This window comes from Cydia pomonella, chromosome 2 (assembly GCF_033807575.1).
Source record: "Cydia pomonella isolate Wapato2018A chromosome 2, ilCydPomo1, whole genome shotgun sequence".
NCBI lineage: Eukaryota > Metazoa > Arthropoda > Insecta > Lepidoptera > Tortricidae > Cydia > Cydia pomonella.
In genome coordinates, this window is record NC_084704.1 from 8,218,424 (window position 1) to 8,236,870 (window position 18,447).

The 18,447-nt window shown below is 36.9% G+C and overlaps 2 protein-coding genes across 5 annotated transcripts; one reads left to right on the forward strand and one right to left on the reverse strand.

Moving 5' to 3' along the window:
* The first annotated feature begins 1,510 nt into the window (after positions 1-1,510).
* LOC133532953 (annexin B9) lies at positions 1,511-14,585 on the forward strand. Of its 4 annotated transcripts, none has more exons than XM_061871843.1 (8): positions 1,511-1,626; positions 1,896-1,937; positions 3,680-3,856; positions 7,372-7,576; positions 7,781-8,010; positions 10,024-10,120; positions 11,696-11,877; positions 13,460-14,585. In XM_061871843.1, the coding sequence occupies exons 2-8, from the start codon at positions 1,908-1,910 to the stop codon at positions 13,508-13,510; spliced, it is 972 nt and encodes a 323-aa protein (XP_061727827.1). In that variant the 5' UTR covers positions 1,511-1,626; positions 1,896-1,907; the 3' UTR covers positions 13,511-14,585. The 4 variants fall into 4 exon arrangements, with proteins under 4 accessions (XP_061727827.1, XP_061727833.1, XP_061727842.1 ...); XM_061871849.1 differs by having other exon boundaries at positions 13,826-14,585; XM_061871858.1 differs by having other exon boundaries at positions 14,184-14,585.
* Positions 14,505-18,393, reverse strand: LOC133532975 (uncharacterized). Its single transcript, XM_061871880.1, has 7 exons — positions 17,963-18,393; positions 17,758-17,888; positions 17,504-17,610; positions 17,168-17,334; positions 16,806-16,934; positions 16,219-16,401; positions 14,505-14,625 (listed from the first exon to the last, which is right to left on the reverse strand). The coding sequence occupies exons 1-7, from the start codon at positions 18,002-18,004 to the stop codon at positions 14,593-14,595; spliced, it is 792 nt and encodes a 263-aa protein (XP_061727864.1). The 5' UTR covers positions 18,005-18,393; the 3' UTR covers positions 14,505-14,592.
* Between the last annotated feature and the right edge of the window lie 54 nt (positions 18,394-18,447).

Genomic DNA, 18,447 nt, shown 5'->3' on the forward strand with positions numbered 1-18,447 from the left:
GTATATAGTAAAAACTAAAAAAAAAATTCAAATATTTTTTTTTATTATTTTATCCTCGTTCTTTTTTTGGGACTTAGGGGCGGACCAGGAAATGGGAGTCAGCGGGCAATAGTAATTAGATCACCCACCCATTTACAAAATAACAACCACTTCACGGCCTCCTCGCCCGCTCCTGGGCTATAGGTAACCGCGAATATGAAGTTCGTCAATGGCGGGCATTTTTGTCTGTCACTCTTATTACGTCTTAATGAGAGTAAAAGAGATTCCCCGCAATTTGCGAATTTCGGTTTTCGCGGTAGGCCCCCTATGCCCCACGCTATCGTTATGAGCCGGCCGCGCCACTGCGGCTAAAATAAACGGTAAGTATCACATTCATTAATTTATTTGGTTGTGATTTTTTACGCCTATATTCGTACATTCAGGACAACGTTTTCAAACATAAATAACGGGTGTTGCAAATATTTATTTATTTAATTATTGTCTGCTTAGGATACATGCGGGTAATGAGAATCATGTTTCCTACTAATGACCAAACGAGGACTAATAGTAATAATAATAATTCTCAGCGAACGGTCTCATAAGCGAAGAGTCTCGACCAACACCTTGAGAGACTCTCGCTAGGAGGTTGGATCAAGGGTCAGATGCAGAAGGCGGTGATCTTGGACACGGCGCGGATAGTGTGGCGGTTCCTCTCTCTGCGGTCCTGACCACCGGCAGCTTGGGCCCTGCCCCGCTGGCGGCGGGCACCCTAGGCTAGGTTTTTTATAATGTGTTTATACGTATTTTGTATTATTTTTGTATGATTCGTTGTATTTTACTTTTATAATCATATTATACAATGCCTAATCTAAGACACAAGATAAATAAACAGATAATAATAATATAACATATTTTTTATTTTGTTATTTTATATGCCGAATGCATGGCTCAGAACTACCACAAAAGCATCGGAGTTTTCTGAATCTGATATATTAGACTTTGATTTTTGATTGATCCTCATTGCCCACAAGGTGACCACCTTCCCCTTTACATTGGTGCAATGGGAATCAATACTGTTTTTTTTTAACTTCTATAGGTATATTGTCAAAGTTGATTGTAAATGTGATAATTATCTCAAATGATAGTCAATAAAGTATTTTTCTACAATTTCAATTCTCGCTTAAGTAGATAGAGTAATTGGGATCCATTACCTCTTTCTACCCTAACCACTTATATTTGTTTATCATCGAATTCAAATAACGTCCCATAATCTGTAAATATGTTTTTAATTTATTTGGCTTTTTACCAATTGTTGATTTCTAATTAATGTTGCGGTTTCTAATGGCACTGGAGTGTGAAGTTGTTAAAGTAGGGCCTTCCACTTTTATTTATTTATTTATATATTGCAAAAAGATAAGTAGAGTAGATCATAAACTTCTGGAAAACCCTCTGTCTATTCCCGACTAGGCTAAACCTAAAAGCCAGCTTTATAAATTAGACCAAGAGTTGCCGACCCCTTACCGGTTCAACGAGCGAGAGAGCAACAAAAACGTTGATACGAGCGGCCGACCGACCTCCGCGTTTCATTCGTGTTTATTTCGGAGCCGCGTGTCCGTGGACTGGGTGTGTCGTTCTACTGAAAAACAAGTGGGTATTATAACCAAAATTTTCCAAATAATTTCAAGACAATAGCCGTTAAAGTGATTTTAATAAAGTGTTCGAAGAAATATAAAGCAATTTTTTATATAAATCTTGCTGAAAATAAGTTTTCGCAAAGTAATAAAATTCCGTGCCGGCCGGTTGTTTGCTAATCGCTAAAAGCCGGGGCTGTGCTGGTGTGCACTTCTTACTAATGGAAACTTATTTTTAGCGCTAACGGGAAAACTGTGTATTCATAAAAGGAATTTATTTTCTAGAAAACAATCAACATGAGTGGACAGCAGTATTACCCGTACAAGGTAAGTTTTCAACCCACATTATACCTATACAAGCGGGTTCGTAAAGTTCTATTGATTCTCGCTAAGATGACATCATCTTTTGGCAAGGTTGAAAATAATCAACTTGAGAGAATAAAATATGAGGGTGATAGTGTTTTCAGATAAGGGGTTAATAAATATCAATGTTGATGTTTTAAGTTGAATCAAGGCCAAATTAACACTAAAATTTCTCATAGTTTTTTTTTATATTTGTGTGAATAACACAGCTTAATATCTCGACTAAGAGTTAATAGCGATTAAATTGAGAGTCATGTAGGTAGATTTATATTTACTTCTAAACCTAATAAAACACAGATAACTCAGTTTACCTAAGTTAATTAACTTTGCATTTAACTAATGACTTGTTACTCAGGTATTTAAGCCAAGTGATATAACTGTTATTAAACTGTTTCAACTATGTCAACGACCACATTAACACTAATTACCATATAGCTACATACATACTATTTGCTTAAACATTTTCGTGGAAAACCGTCACACCCGACTCCACCCTGTAATAAAATTCCACACCTACTCGTAACGTAACTACCTACCTGGCTGACCTACAAAGAACCTAATAGAATATAATATATATTGAATACGTCATTTTTTATTACCATGAACAACCTTTATGCGGGTAGGTCGATATTTGAATTCAACGATATTTTGGGTTGTATTTTCTTGACATGGGAAAGACCATATTTAACAGAAATATCGATTTTTTTACAGAAAAACTTACCGATTGGAAATCAATCCTTGGTATTGTCTAATTAGTATTGAGTTGACGCTATGAAATGCGCCTCACGTGCATAGGGCCTAAGTGGGTTTACCTTGGCACTACTAAGCATGACAGTGGCGCATTGTAAGTAAGCAAACTGTGCATAATAAATGAAACTCAGCGCCGTATGACTAACTGAAATTACTTAAGGTGTATGATGTCATCATCGTATAAAAGTTATAATTAATGTATGTATAACTTGCTGTTAGTTTTCTTATATTGAAGGATGTCTGCAATATTATGTCCATCAGGATTGTGAGAGGTAAAGGATATCTAATTATCTATTGTCGACTCTCATCCAATTAAATTGACAGGTTCTCATTAAATTATCTTCAAGGGGAATTGTTGGAGACAACATTGTAGGAAATTCCTCGCTTTTATATTATTATCAATACTAAGAAGGTGTTGGCGATGTAAAGTCTCGCTGAAGTCGGCGACCGCGAGTATATAGGGTAGCTGGAGTTGCGCAATGCGATGGGATAGGGAAGGAATGTTCACTGTACAGTGTATACAATCCCATTAGTAGGCATTTGATATACAATGAGGTAAACAAACAAGTAAATCACTTGTCTGTTAATTGATGACACAGGTTACAAGTAAATTTGTCAATCATGCAGAATTATTAGCAATACCTGAAATATGTATGCCAATAACACATACAGGTAGGGAGCCAGTTGGCTACCTGGTACCTAGCGTGAAAATATAAACTCAACATTGTTACTAAAAAGTGCCTCCTAAAGCCCGAAAATGTTTCTAACAGTTCATACACTGATTTAATGAATTGAAGTCGATTGTCGCAAATGTCAGTAGTAGTAACATCCAGTTTTCTTTTTGGGCGGCTGTTAATCACATTGGCGCAATATCCAGAAACCGCACCGGTGTGATAACCAACTAAAGGCAACTTATTTCCAGTGATCACAGAATTAAAAACTTGTATTTATTGCAGTGCACCCCCACGGTGTACCCCGCGGAGCCCTTCGACCCGGTGGCGGACGCCGAGACCCTCCGCAAGGCCATGAAGGGGCTGGGCACGGACGAGAAGGCCATCATCGACGTGCTGTGCCGCCGCGGCATCGTGCAGCGGCTCGAGATCGCCGAGACCTTCAAGACTAGCTACGGCAAGGTAAGACCGCCTGAACTCCCAACGGAAAGAGGAAACCGCGTCATCGTCATGACAGCCGTCAACCAACTTACTACCTCAACAATATGAACGTGGTCCGAAGATCTGAACTGGAATTCTTCTAGGAGGTAATAGTCACCTGTGGTCCCGGCCTAAATTAACAAAACCATAGGGGACCCTCCGACTCGGTACAAGAAGACTTTCTTCTGTGCTCGCAAAGTTCGAAGTAGAGAACTGTTAATCTAAATTGAGGATATTTTCGACGTAAACTCACTTGGCTACTTGGCCTAAGCTACATTACCCTTACAGTTAGGTTTATCCTCTACTTTGATCGTTATCGTGATGTCATGCGGTACCTATAAACATTTTAATAAAATAAAGGCCAGTTAAATCCGGTTCAGATGACCTCTTTGGATGAAATTAGTCAGTTTTAATTTCATTATTTAGTGTAACTTTTCTAGTTAATAAAATTGCAGTCTACACAACATGAAGTACACAAATGTTCGACGAAAAGGTGTTTGCTAATTATCCAACACGTAGGACACCAACACCTTATCATTATCAAGAAACAATATTTGACTGTTCTGGCGTTTGCAAGTAACACACCTTGTTAGTTCGGAAAGTTGTTAATTACTAATATTTTTATGATGCACACATATACCTTGCCGTTATAAAACTGTATATACCTAGTTATTAGCTAACTATCCCGCCTCGAATTAAACGCACAATTAAATATCTCCACGTAAAGGTAACGTAGACGGGTATCTCAATATTAATCAGATTGTTTCCCACGCATGTACCTCAAAGTTACACGTAAATGCGGAGTTAACTAACAGAAATATTTTATACTTAATGTATTCAAAATTTATCAAAGTTAAACGCAAAAAAATAACAGGAAAATTTCAAAAAAATATTTTAGTCTCGCCATACGAATACTATTATTGCTATTACTCGTATAAGGAGAATTCGTAGGTACTTACTCAAGGCATTCAGTACCCCTAGTGTACATTTATTCGATGGCGTAATGTGACGCACGCGTTTGCGTTAGTCTCCTTTTGTATGGGATTTTGAGTTTCCAAAACGTTCCGCTTGTCGCGCTGTTTCTAAACCCCATACAAAATGAGACTTAACGCAAACGCGTAGGTCACGTAACGAAATCGAATAAATTTATACTAGGGGCTCTGTACACCGGAACTATTATAGTAATCAAGACAAACCATTAAGCTTACTTTTTAAATATAATAAACAGGGAGCAAAAACAACTTGATAACATCAGCGTCAGTAGGTAGCCTTGACAATCGTAGTTACCTTACGCAGTGATTCACACGCCGAAATCATTTCAATGAGGACGTTGCGGAACGGGCAGTAGGCAGGCCAACTATGTGAGTCAGATAATGATTTCCCAAGAACAATAGTGGCCTATTTGTAGTTCCAGCTATGTCGTTTATTAACTACTATCTACATACTTACTTACTCTACTTAGACACAGTTCCTATCGGGATAGGAAAGTAGGTATAGGTATCTGTCTATTTTAATAAACTATGTATATTGTATTAACTACATAACTTACTTATTATTTTATTTTAATTAAATAGGTACTGTTAATTTTGTAACCAGTTATTGTATTTATGGGTGGGTTTTTTAATTAGGTAACTGTTGCGTGTTAACTTTAACCTCGGTTAGGTATGTACTCGTCGCTATGTTTTCATCGAATTTCCTTCGCAGTCTGATGCTATTTTTAAAACAGGCATGAAAAAATGTGTAATGGGTAAAATGTTTGGCCTTTTTAACCATTCCCATTAGAGCATTTCATTATTATCACTAATATTACAGTTTATTTTTGTCAATTTGCCTATAGTCGTATAAAATCATATATATTACCTTTAACAATTAAGAATTTATATAAAGAACATACAAACGTTCACCTTTAGGTAGTAACTATCTTTGATACACTTAACTAGACGCCTAAACAAATCTGTTATCATTTAATAATACAGTCACGATGATATCATTTGTTGACACTACTGTCACCACGACCTTCAAGTGTCAGTCACATCACGTTAAAGGTAAAAAATTACATACACCCTGAAAATGTACCTATAATTATAGAGTTCAAATTCCTTTAGAAAAAGGTTATTCGTGTATATGGAACTTCAAAGGAAACCACATCTGGTTATTTATCGCAGTAGTTAAATGTAAACTAAACTATTTCGAGATATATTTTTAATGAATGGATCCATTGCCTGTAGAAAGTTACCCGTGTCACCTTTGTGTAATCAATTCACTTTAGTCTGCAACATTGTGGAATTATATTTGATTAAAATGAATTATCATAGGAAAATAGACATTATCTCGAGTTGATGGTAAACAAGTAATTCCATTCGAGATATGCTTATAAATAGATAGGAATTTAAAAGAACTGAAATGAGCGTTGCTAACTAAAAACAAATTTTCCTTATTATTACCTACGTGGCATGTTTCTGTAAATAATTTTTGTCAATTAAATCCTTTAGCAACAAAATATTTGAGAATAAATACCTACCTTTAAGTTAAGTACTTATTTGAGAGACATTTTACGGACATTTAATTAACGATGACAAGCGAACGTTAAACCTAACTCACCCGCCCGAGTCAAAAATAGCGCTCGCTTATTATTCTTGAAAGGAATCAGTGTTTACTACAACAATCATCTAGTTTATGCGGAAACATACACACTAACAACACACAACACACACACAACACTTCAACATAAAACCCATTTATACATTTGTAGGAAGTTGTGGACTTAAACCTGAATATTTTTCCTGCGAAACAGTTTACGTCCGTACCTATACAATAGGTACGAGTATAAGCCAAAATAATAATTTAGGTTACCTAAGTAGGTACCTATTTATATTTATAGAAATCGCCAACGGAAAAAAACACTTAAAGATCTCAATAATTTTATGTCTCCTCGCTTCCTCTCATTCGAGGCTCTAACGTCGATCGGATGTATATGTGGCGGATGAAAAATGGAGTGTCCAATCCATTTTATAGCGATGTCTTATCAGACGAAGTTCCAAGTAACATGATTTGTAACGTTAGGTGCAGTAGGTTCAGAAAACGGATTTTTACAGTCGTTGCAGGCATTTGGATTACAATACGGCTGCCATAAATTCAATTAACAATCTTAAGACCTTCCTCGAGGGACTGTATCGGTTCAAATCCTCAGTTTTTGGTTTTTGACCCTTGCACGAACGTATGTCTAAAATGCTCATAAAAAATCGTAATAAATTTTACACAAAACCTAAAAATATGAAAATTGCTTCTAAAAATCGGTAATATCATGTTTGGGTAACTTTTTTTAAATTCGAACGTACAACAAATTAAAACTCAAAAACATGATATCCGCGATCCCGGGATCTATCATTGGCACGCGCATCCATCTCGCTCACGCTTACGCTCAGTGAGAGTAAGAGAAGAACAAGAACTTACGGGGCCTTAACAGTTTTAAATTCTAACCGTATCTATTCTTGTAGGACTTGATCAGCGAACTGAAGAGCGAGCTGAGCGGCAACCTCGAGAACGTGATCCTCGCGCTGATGACCCCCCTCCCCCATTTCTATGCCAAGGAGCTGCACGACGCCGTGGCGGGGCTCGGCACGGACGAGGAGGCCATCATTGAGATCCTCTGCACACTCTCCAACTACGGCATTAGGACCATCTCCGCTTTCTACGAACAGCGTAAGTTGGGACTGCATGGATCAATATAAATTAGATATCATAGGATTACTTACAATGAATGATACAATATATGGGTACTAAGGTGAAAGTTACAAGAAAAGAAACTCGCTACAAGCACGGTAAGCTCATGCATTAGCATGTTCCTATGCTAATAATACTGAGGATATATATCGCTACTTTTTTGAACATGAACGTTTCTTCCAGTGTACGGCAAGAGCCTAGAGTCAGACCTGAAGGGCGATACCTCCGGACACTTCAAACGCCTGTGCGTGTCCCTCTGCATGGCCAACCGCGACGAGAACCAAGGCGTGGACGAAGGCGCCGCCAAGGCTGACGCCGAGGCCCTCGCAAACGCCGGCGAGGGACAGTGGGGAACCGACGAGTCCGTTTTCAACTCCATCCTCATCACCCGGTCCTACCAGCAACTGAGACAGGTTAGTTCAAACCTTTTTTTCTTCTGCCAACAACACTGGTTTACAAAATCTTGGCATCTATATGTTCGTGCGCGTTTAGGAATTTCAGAACAGAAAACACAAAATTAGGTAGCCTACCTAGTACCTACATATGTAAGTCTTAGGTACTATATTATTTATGTTTACTTTACGTGATGGTTTCACTCAAAATGTTACGATGTTGTGAGAGTAGGTATTTGAGCCATTGAAGTCATAATCATAAAACATCGATGATTCGAATGTTGGCACGATGTCAAAATGGATCGTTTCTACGTTCCTGGAGCGGTTAATATTTTATTGTAATTGCACATTGAATTACCCTATGTTGCGTGTACTCTTCTTAAACTTTATTATCCTTTTCTCCTCGTATCTTTTCCAATTAATCCGACATTTAGGATTATTTTCATTATCATAGTTCATGGATGGCGGGCCAGACAACCAGAGCGTGTCGATAGTAAAACGCGATACTACTATTTTACGTCAATTACTATTCTATTTTCATCCCATTTCATAAATAATCATCGGCAAAGCGCGGTTTTATGTCGAGGTCGATTGAGCCGATATCTGCAATTAGCGCTGGTGTTAGAGCATCAATAATGTAATTAAAAATATTGTCATTTTTTACTAGGTAGTTAGTGTCTAGTAATCGTACAGGATGTCTCTTAAAAACTTGTGGACCAAGAATTAGATAGAAAGAAATAGACAAACATCTATCATCATAATGATAAAATTGATCTGATTAAGGACAGACATTAAAACAGAAATTGAGTGTAACCAAATTGTTACCATGTGTCTATAGATCGCTCGTTCACCAAAGTGTTATTAGCTCGTAGTCATTTCATTTTATGCCAGGTTTACGCTAAGGTTATGGCTATGGGTCACCCGCCGGGACGCCGTCGATGGGAAATATCGACAATTACGGGTTAAATGAGGCCTTCATTTAACCCAAAAATGTCGACATTTCCCTAACCTACATTACCTAAGTATCTATTTAAAATCTGCGTAGGTAGCCTAGTTTCGTATAAATATATCTAACGTTTAAATTATTATGTGTACAAGCCAGTAGCATGGGTTGGTGTATTTGTATGTAATATGCAGACCTTTCGTACATTTTAAAGCAATTTCGGTGCAGCATTGTTGCGTATGCCAATTCCATCTAAAATGATTAAGGTGGTTCGATTTCCATAGAAAAAACGATTGCGTTTTATGAAGTCATTACACACTATTACTACATAAATATGTGCGCATCTATCTACTTTCGACTATTCGTTTGCGCTAAATTAATAGAATAACTATCTTTCATTCAGAAACCACACAAAAAACGTTATTTTGGTGTTACTTTGATAGAAAAATATAATTTGTATGGAAATCGAACTACCTTAATTAGATTTAATATCAGTAATATGAAGCTTAATTTAGCAAATTATTTTAAGGCAACATCCAATATACTGCAACGAATATATCTCAAAATGTACAATGTTGTGTGATAAAAAGTTGTTTTAATTAAAAACTATTAGTTCGAACCGTTCAATAAGCACTCGCCCGTCCGCATATCATTCTGAATCACTTTTTGAATACTCATACATTATGAAACGTCACTCAATTGAATTCCCAGACTGCAACTCATCAATTATGTTAATTTATGTATTTATTTTACACATGTAGGTAGGTACAGTCAGCGTCAAATACTTTGTAGCAGTCAAAGTAGCCAAATAGTTCGGTACACCATATATTTAGTATGGTGTGGTGGCTACTTTGACTGCTAAAAATTATTTGACGCTGACTGTACATATACATGCTCTATGATGAGCTTTTCGTTTATGTTCCGGTTTTGCAAACTAAGTAATTTATATTCTTGACTTGACGCAATAAGATCACTACGAGTAAACAAATGACTCGTGTCGCTGTTTTATATTTGATTTTAATCTTTGTAATCGCAAATATAATAGGTAAGTGCATTTATTGTCTATGTATTTACATACTTTTCTACGTCAGATCTTCGCAGAGTACGAGGCGCTGACGGGCAAGGACATCGAGGAGTCCATCAAGAAGGAGTTCTCCGGAAGCGTGGAGAAGGGCATGCTTGCCATTGGTAAGTTTTCAGAGTATTTTACCTATTTCGCTAACATAAGTGGCTTTTGTTCTTTGTACTTATGTACAAGTATTTAAAAAATGGTTTTAATAGAGAGCTTATTTAGTCTATGTGCCGTATATAATTAGGTTCGTGTAAGTATCACAATTGATACAGAACTGCCAATAAACACACGTTCCAAAATAACTACAAATTGCAACAATCGACAGTGTGACGTTGCAAGGTCGCCTCAGTTAGTCATACGCAGGAAGCGAAGTTGATGCGGCCTTGCAGTCAAACGCCCAGTTTTTATGTAATCCACCGTTTGAAAAGGTCACAAACAAAAACGTCTCACGTAATTAATCCATGTTGGGATTGTTGGGGTTTCCGTGATGTGATGTCGTGACTGAGTTAGGAGCGGCTCGCGGTGTGATGGATGACGATTAGCTTTGTCACAAGTCACAAAGTAGATACATAAAACACTCCCACTCAACACATGATGCTAATAATAAACAAATTAGGATTTTTTTATTAGCGTAAGCTATATTTTAATTAGTACACTAGGTAACGTTCGCTAGAAAACCGACCTATGCATGTGAAAAACCGTCGCACTACTGTACATAAATCTGCTTTAATCTTTTTAACAAATGTTATTCTGAACTGAAGTATGTACAGCAAATTTGTTTACTTACTGATTTGATACTTATTTTCTAAAGTAAAAATAATTTCTGATAACCTAATATTGTACGCACGGTTTTGGAAATTGTTACCTACAGTGCCGTTAACTGAGTTAGGTGTAGATATAAGTTCTACTTGTACGTAAGTCGTGCAATTTCACAATAAATTGCATTGCCAATTGAATTGAATAATGGTTATTGAGATGAAACGTTGATTTCGCCGTTGGGGCCACAATACAATAGGGCTTATTACCTTGTTAAGGTTCAATCAATTGTGTCTATGTACAGTCAACCAATTTGAATCCTAGGCCACTATAGAACCTTGTCGCTTTAACTACTCTATACATGACATGCATCACTCAATAAGCACTGTCGTAGAAGTCATTATGACATGGTTCTATAGTGGCCTAGGAATCAAATTGGTTGACCGTACCTATAACAAGTACTGAAATGTTAACGAACTACGATTACAGACGGTTCGTGGTTTTGGTTTATTATGCACATAGAAATGTTGTCAGACTAAACGCCGCTGTAAGTATGTACCCATGTTTTGCGAAGTGTTCTAATATTTCTGACTGGAATGTAAATAAATTGTAAAAAAGAACATGACGCGCTATTCTTATATGTTGCGGCCGTATATTTCAAGCCCCGCTGAACAATTTTGATCAAATCGTGTGGGAATTCGATAAGAAACGAACGCCGTACTTCAACGGAGCAGCAATACGTTAACTGGCTTACTTAGACAGTAGAAAGGAGAAAGTAAATATAATTGAACCATTAAAGTGACTTTCTTATTAGATGTAAACATGTTAACGAAAAACTGTCTGTTAACAATTTAATATCTAGTTATTCATAATCATAGCCATCTCGTTTTTAATATTGCAATAAATTAACCAATTACTTAATATTTTTCCTGCAGTAAAATGTGTGAAGAGCAAAGTGGGCTTTTTCGCCGAGCGCCTCTACCACTCCATGAAGGGCCTGGGCACCAACGACAAGACCCTCATCAGGATCGTGGTCAGCCGCTCCGAGATCGACCTCGGCGACATCAAGCAAGCCTTCTTAGAGAAGTACGGCAAGCCCCTGGAGGAGTGGATCGCTGTAAGTAAAACAATACCTTGTTTCTTCACAGCTAAGACGCATAATTGGAAGCTAAAGTTAATCATAATCATATGAGGGTACCTAAAAAAAATGGTTGGATTTAGTTGGCCATGCGTCGGTGTTAAATGCTTCCTTTTATTTGGAATTTTCTGGTTTTATTAAAATTGCTGTAAATAAGATGCTTAGTCCAAAGTTTTGATGAAGGCAGTTTTGATAGCGACCGAAAATGGCTATTATTTATTTCGATTCACTCCACTGCGTATTCACGTAACAGACAATATATTATAAACTATTTCATTCTTAAGTTATTCATGCCAATGAGCTTTGGACAACGCATAGAAAATGTTCAAGTAATATTTATAGTTTGTATCATTATTGTTTACTAAGCTAACATTATTATTTTGTTATCGGTGTATTTGGGACTTACTAAACCAATTACTATAGCACATGCGTGACGTTTTATCGTACGCTTTTTACATTTGTTTAACTTAATCGTTAAAATATATAATTAACACATTTTATCACCTAATTAACAGTGTTCCATAAATCGCACTTTTACAATCATGTAAATTAAATATCATATAAATGTGCCTAATTATCGCCTAGATTGTAAATGGTGACGGCCTACCTAATCATAACGGTAATTAGAACAGACTTTCTGACTGCATGAAACACTTCAAAAATAACCCTTTTTCTATGAAACTGACCCATAATTTCAAACAAGATTTTTATAACTGAAAACTTACCATGCTATATAGAATAAAAAGCATGATATTATCTTCTACAGCAAATCATAAATTCATCTACACTTCTTACCAATATTTTAAATTTATCACATTAATAGAATGCATTTTTGTATCAATATACAGATCTATTTATTATTATAGCTATACGAAAGTAGCTGAGAGAGAATAAATTAATTGAATTTTTATAATTAAATTATTGAGTGCGTTCGGAACGTAATCAACAATGTTGTGTTTAATTTTGTGTTCGTTTTCAAAATTTTCTGGGCAATTCTTTGGCGTTTCAACTGACAGCAACCTAATCATGAACACCATCTTACATCCAACAATTGAGTGTCCTCAACACTATATAATCTACTCTGTAATTATGGGTATAATTAGTACCTAATTATTATCTGAATCCTGAGTAGTTGGATATATTTTGTGTTAAAATATTTGCTATTAAAATATATTTCAAATAAAAACCTTCGCTATTAATGGAATAATTACCTATAACATTAATATTTTGAGATTAAGCAAGTCCTACGTTGATTGGTCAACAACATGTTTAGGCCATTTTATAAACGCCTGTAACCTGTAATGCTAACTGCCAATATGGATATTGGAAACACTTCCAGCACTGGTATAACATATTACAGGCCTTTATAAGACGACCTTTTGTTAAAGCTTGACTTGAAACCAAATTCACGGCAGGTTGAAACGCCAGAATTAGCCCTAACTGTTTGGTTTGGCTAACCACGGATCGCGTGTTGGGCGCCATGCATGGCATAACTTGCTTCGAGTGTTCGTGATTTGACTAAGGATTGGTTCAGGCTCAGGAACATCCGTTTTGGTTGCAGGGCGACACGTCCGGGGATTACAAGAAGGCTTTATTGACCGTTGTCGAATAATTGTGGGGCAGGCGGCGGCGATTCAAACAAACGCTAATTCCATTAAGCTAAACGTCAATTTCTCGGTTGTTATTTGATCTGATAGGCCATCGGCGCGCGGCCTCGAAACTGTTATCCTCGCTTGAAGACGGAGCGAGTCAGTTTTGCGGCCGCGCCTTTAAGGTTAATTTATTTCTAAAAAGATCTGTATATTTTGTTCCTTTGCGCATAGTCATGTAACTTTTCTTCGCACTGTACATAATGTCTAGCTAACGGCTTCTTCATGCATGAGCGCGAGTGCTGAATGGTTTTTACAAGTAGTTGTTGATTTTTCAGGAGGACGTAGGAGGTACTCGGGGCCTACTGCTCTCTACCTTGAGCTACTAGACCCCGCATGCCACTAACATGCAAACTCAGTATTACGAGCGTCCTTTCGTGTAACCTTGCTGTGTGAAGAAAGTAGTCTCATCACAAATACTGATACCATTGTATCGATGTAACTTAAATGTGCATTTTATTAAAGACATTTATAATTTTAAGATATTAGAAATCTCGTGTTTGATATTTTTATTTTCATTACTGAACTTTATTTTTACCTACCGCATGATGTGTGAAAAATCTGAACTGAAATTGTGGGCCAGTTTCGTGTTAAGTTTTACGCTTATTACAGCTTCGTTTTCGGTATTGTTTGCAGGAAGACATAAACGGCGATTTCCGAGATGTCCTAGTCGCCCTTTGTTATTAAGCCTGCACTGTGAGGCAGATTTACTCTTGCATGCGTAGGTACCTATATTGTAACTGTTAGGTCGTTTTGTACAAATGAAATGTAATGTTTTCCAGGGTGATACGAAGGGAGACTACAAACGCGTGTTACTCACTCTCGTACAATAGCGACGATACGCATAATATAAAGACTACATGTTGTTATGAATTGATGTTGTGCGCATAAGCTAAGTTCCGATCTGAAACTGCCTTTACATTGTATAACTGTTGAGATGATAGAAAAAGCTTGATATTTTTGTGAAATGAGATATTTATTGATGCTGTAGTTTCGTTTACAATATATTTACATTAATAATTAAACTATGTTCTACAATTTGGTTTCAATGTACGTCCCTTATCCCTTCCTCGGTTATCTGAAAACAAAATTCTTTCAGTCAGATATGTAGGAAATTTAGTAATTATTTTTATGGAATCGTTCCATTAATTTAATTTTAAAGGTGATTAAGTGGTTTAATGTTTTTCACCACACCAACTGGTAAAGGCCCTCTTGATTGTTCAAAAACTACTGAGAAAGTTGCATTTTGTCCACATGTGGGGCAAAGTAATCAGATGCAAATTTTGAGTCGTTTCCTTATGTTAGCTGGTAGAATTGACTTTTAAATGATGATTTTGGATGATAAATTTTTAATTACGTTCATTTGGATTTGATTTGGTTTGATTTTTTTGGTATTTCATAGTTAGTATTTTCCTCGCGTTGGTGTGGTGAAAAATGTGGTGTTTCATTCGGAGGCAAACTTGTTGTTTAACCGCTCGTGCTAATATTGATACCCGAGCAAGCGAAAGATTCCAAAATTTTAACCACGAGCGTAGCGAGTGGTTCGGGAAGTGGAATCTTGAGCGTTACGAGGGTTTCAAGGGACGAGGGTTAAACAAATAACTATTGTTACACTGTTCCTAACCAATGATATGGATAATGTGTCATAAATAAAGTTTTCAATTTGAATTAGAACAGTGATAGGGCACGATAAAAAGTACAGTCGGCGATAAGAGTTTTTATTGTATCCTAAATGAATATACCTATTGTTGCTCCTAAGAACAAAGTATCGGACGTGCATTTTTTGTATCATATGCTAATCATACTCGTACTTAGGTAAGGGAACTACTTGCTGATATGCTCACCTCACGAATCAAGACCAGGTAAGTATTTTTTTGCCTTTATACTAGAGTCGACATAGGTACCTACATAAAAATCTATATAACATGACTAGTATAGTTGCTTACCGCAGGTATCAAATACATCGGTGCAGCCAAGCACGTTATTTTTGAATGCCTTGTGTGCTCTGATCTGTACATCTGATGGCGAATGTAGGTACTTACTGTCTAATGACACCTAATGAATGTTCGTAGTTACACGTTACTAAATGATGAAGAGATGATACACAAAAATGAAAATTATCAGTAGGTAAAGTCGTATTAATAATTAAATTCGAAAGAGCCATCAGACAGCAGTTACTTTTGTTATATTTTCTAATTACCTAGGCATTTTTTTGCGTGAAGATATTTTAGACCGCGGGACAGACTCAAATTTCGTCGGTCATCGCATCCCAGGCGATAACTCGTAAAGTGGTTAAGTTACGAACGATGTGTAATGAAACTAATGAACCATCGTGGACGTCAGCTACAGCTGTTGGATCTCCATAACATAAATATGTAAATAAATATAAATAGTATCGTCGGCAGACTGTATCGCGGTGGAAAGATCATCAGCTGCCCGGAAGCCATGCGGGAGCATGTATCATTATTTCATATGAAAAGTCCCTATTTCATCACCAAATTGGTTAACGAAGATGTCCTCGTGAACATCAGAACCACAGTATGTAGCGTAAGGCGTGGGCGTGTCGTTCGACTTGAGCATGAGCGCGGCGGTTAACGCACCGACGTTTACTCTAGAAGAGAGCCGACACGGGTGCTCATCTCGCTTGTAACACTTGCCAGTAAGAACGTACCTTGAACGTGCCAACAACGTTTGGCGCGTTGTTCGACTTGAGCATGAGTGCGGCGCGCTCCCCGCCGCGTTCGGCGAGCAGCACGCGGCGCGAGCAGCGGTGCGCCCACGCGTCGCCTAGGGCACCCACGCTGGCGCCAGAGGAGAGACCCACACGGGTACTCATCTCGTTTGTTAACACCACCTGCCAGTCAATAAGAAAGCATATATATATAAGAAAGCAAGACAGGTCAGGGATTGGCAAACCGTGACTTAATTAGATATCAGTTTGCTCTTTTCATGAAAAATGCTATGACCCCTGGGGCAGGTTCCTTCATAAGAAGAGAGTAAGTGAGAGGGATGAAACATACTAGGAATAGAAAAAAAAGAAAATTTTATATATATATATTTTTTTTATATAAAGATAGGCAGGCGTTTCACCACGATCTCACCTGATGGTAAATGATGATGTGGTCTATGGTGGAGCACGCTTACCTATGAGATACCTATTTACCCTAGCCTTGAAGATATTTTAGTTAGCATTCCTAAGGTTAATTGGCAACTTAAAAAGTAATGTTATAGTATCTTGAAAAATTACAAAAAACTTACAGCAATTTGGTTTTCTAATGCTGTTTTATGTAACTCCGCCATCAGCCGGAACAGTAGCCCTGTCCTTTTTTTCGTAGATATGCCCTCTTTGAATGGGAATGCAATGGAATCTATTACTATGAGTTTTATCTGAAATCAAAGTAAATAAATATATTTTAATGTCTGTTACATATATTCAATTTACAATCTAGAGCCCGGCAGACTCCTTGGGTAAATTTATAAAAGTCTGATTAAAATTAAGGTCATTTTTTTATCATCAGGAAATAGATATGTTTTCAGTCTAACAGCCACCATATAAAATATATGAAAAAGATGATTATAGACATATTGTTTTAGAGTACACAAAGGTACAATATACTTACATTAGAATGTTGGTGGACAAATTTAGGTAAGTTGTGAATACATGCACAGAACTTCTCCAAACCAAATGCATCTATGTAGTGTAATTTCTTCAAAGCATCCTCTTCCTGCACCGCTATGCTTGTGTGCAGTAGGCTCTGGCATTTGCTGAGACTTGCAAAGAGGATTTCTGAAAAAAAACACCAATGGAATATGTACTTTTTCTTTCTTCCTCATAGCAATTAGCAACTTTGTGTTAGCATGAATATAAAATACCTAGTAAACTAACAACATGTTACATGCCTGCCTACGTTTTGGAGTATTTGTTTATAGTAATTTTCCATTACTATTATTGTTACCTTTAAACCTGTAAATACTGAAATTCGTATTGGTGTCGATGTATAAGGCTTCAGAGCTTAGTCCTCCAAGGACCTTAGGTATTTGAACAGAAGCACAGAATTGTAAACTGGAACAAAACAAAATAATGAAGTGCAAAATTGTAAGATGTAAGTAACAAAGTTAACTAGGAGCTTTTTAAGAAAACTCAGGAATTACGCAAAATAAGATTGTGAAGGATTGATTACCAATGAACTAGGAACCCCATACAACTTACCATAATTGTGTTTTCCCTGAGCCTGGCAGTCCTATTAATTCTGTAATAGAACCTAATTGGAGCCCGTCATTGCCGAGTGCATTATCCAAGCTCAAACTGAACGAGGGTATAGAAGGTAAACAAGTTTCTCTCTGAAATAGAAATTACAGCATTCAAAGCAATGTTCACTTCAAGAACCTTAACTCGTTTAAATCACAGATCTAACCTGCCATAACTCTGTTGCATTATATATTTTAAAAGCTGACATTATTATTGACTGTAGATATCAAAATTCTGACTTATAGTCACAAAATACATTGAATTTTTAAATTTCGAGGCTGACCTACATTGACATTTGTTGATGAGTGTTGCCACTGTTAATAAATCAATCCGTAGTGGCGTGATAACCGACAATTACCGACTACAGTTGTACAGAGCCATCTTTAGTTGCGTAGAAGTAACTATTCGTTACAGTTTTACAGAGCCATCTTTTGTTGAGTAGTAGGACTCATGTAGTTGCTATATATTTTACTAGATGGCAGAATTAATTACGGTCACGTACACAAAATGCTTGAAATAATCACCACTAGATGGCAGAAGTTGCTTAAGTTAAATAAATATTCCCAAATTATTCATATTTTGTCATTGAGGGTTAGTACATCAATTACGTGATTCAAAAATTTGAATTAGATACATAATATGTTTCTATAA

Coding starts and splice junctions, on each gene's coding strand:
- LOC133532953 (XM_061871843.1), top strand. CDS start 1,908: ATGAGTGGACAGCAGTATTACCCGTACAAG. Junction 10,121..11,695: donor GAAGGGCATGCTTGCCATTG/GTAAGTTTTCAG, acceptor TTTTTCCTGCAG/TAAAATGTGTGAAGAGCAAA. Junction 11,878..13,459: donor CCCTGGAGGAGTGGATCGCT/GTAAGTAAAACA, acceptor TTTTGGTTGCAG/GGCGACACGTCCGGGGATTA.
- LOC133532975 (XM_061871880.1), bottom strand. CDS start 18,004: ATGTCAGCTTTTAAAATATATAATGCAACAGAGTTATGGCAG. Junction 16,402..16,805: donor CATTAGAAAACCAAATTGCT/GTAAGTTTTTTG, acceptor ATTGACTGGCAG/GTGGTGTTAACAAACGAGAT. Junction 14,626..16,218: donor ACGTTGTTGGCACGTTCAAG/GTACGTTCTTAC, acceptor TTTTGTTTTCAG/ATAACCGAGGAAGGGATAAG.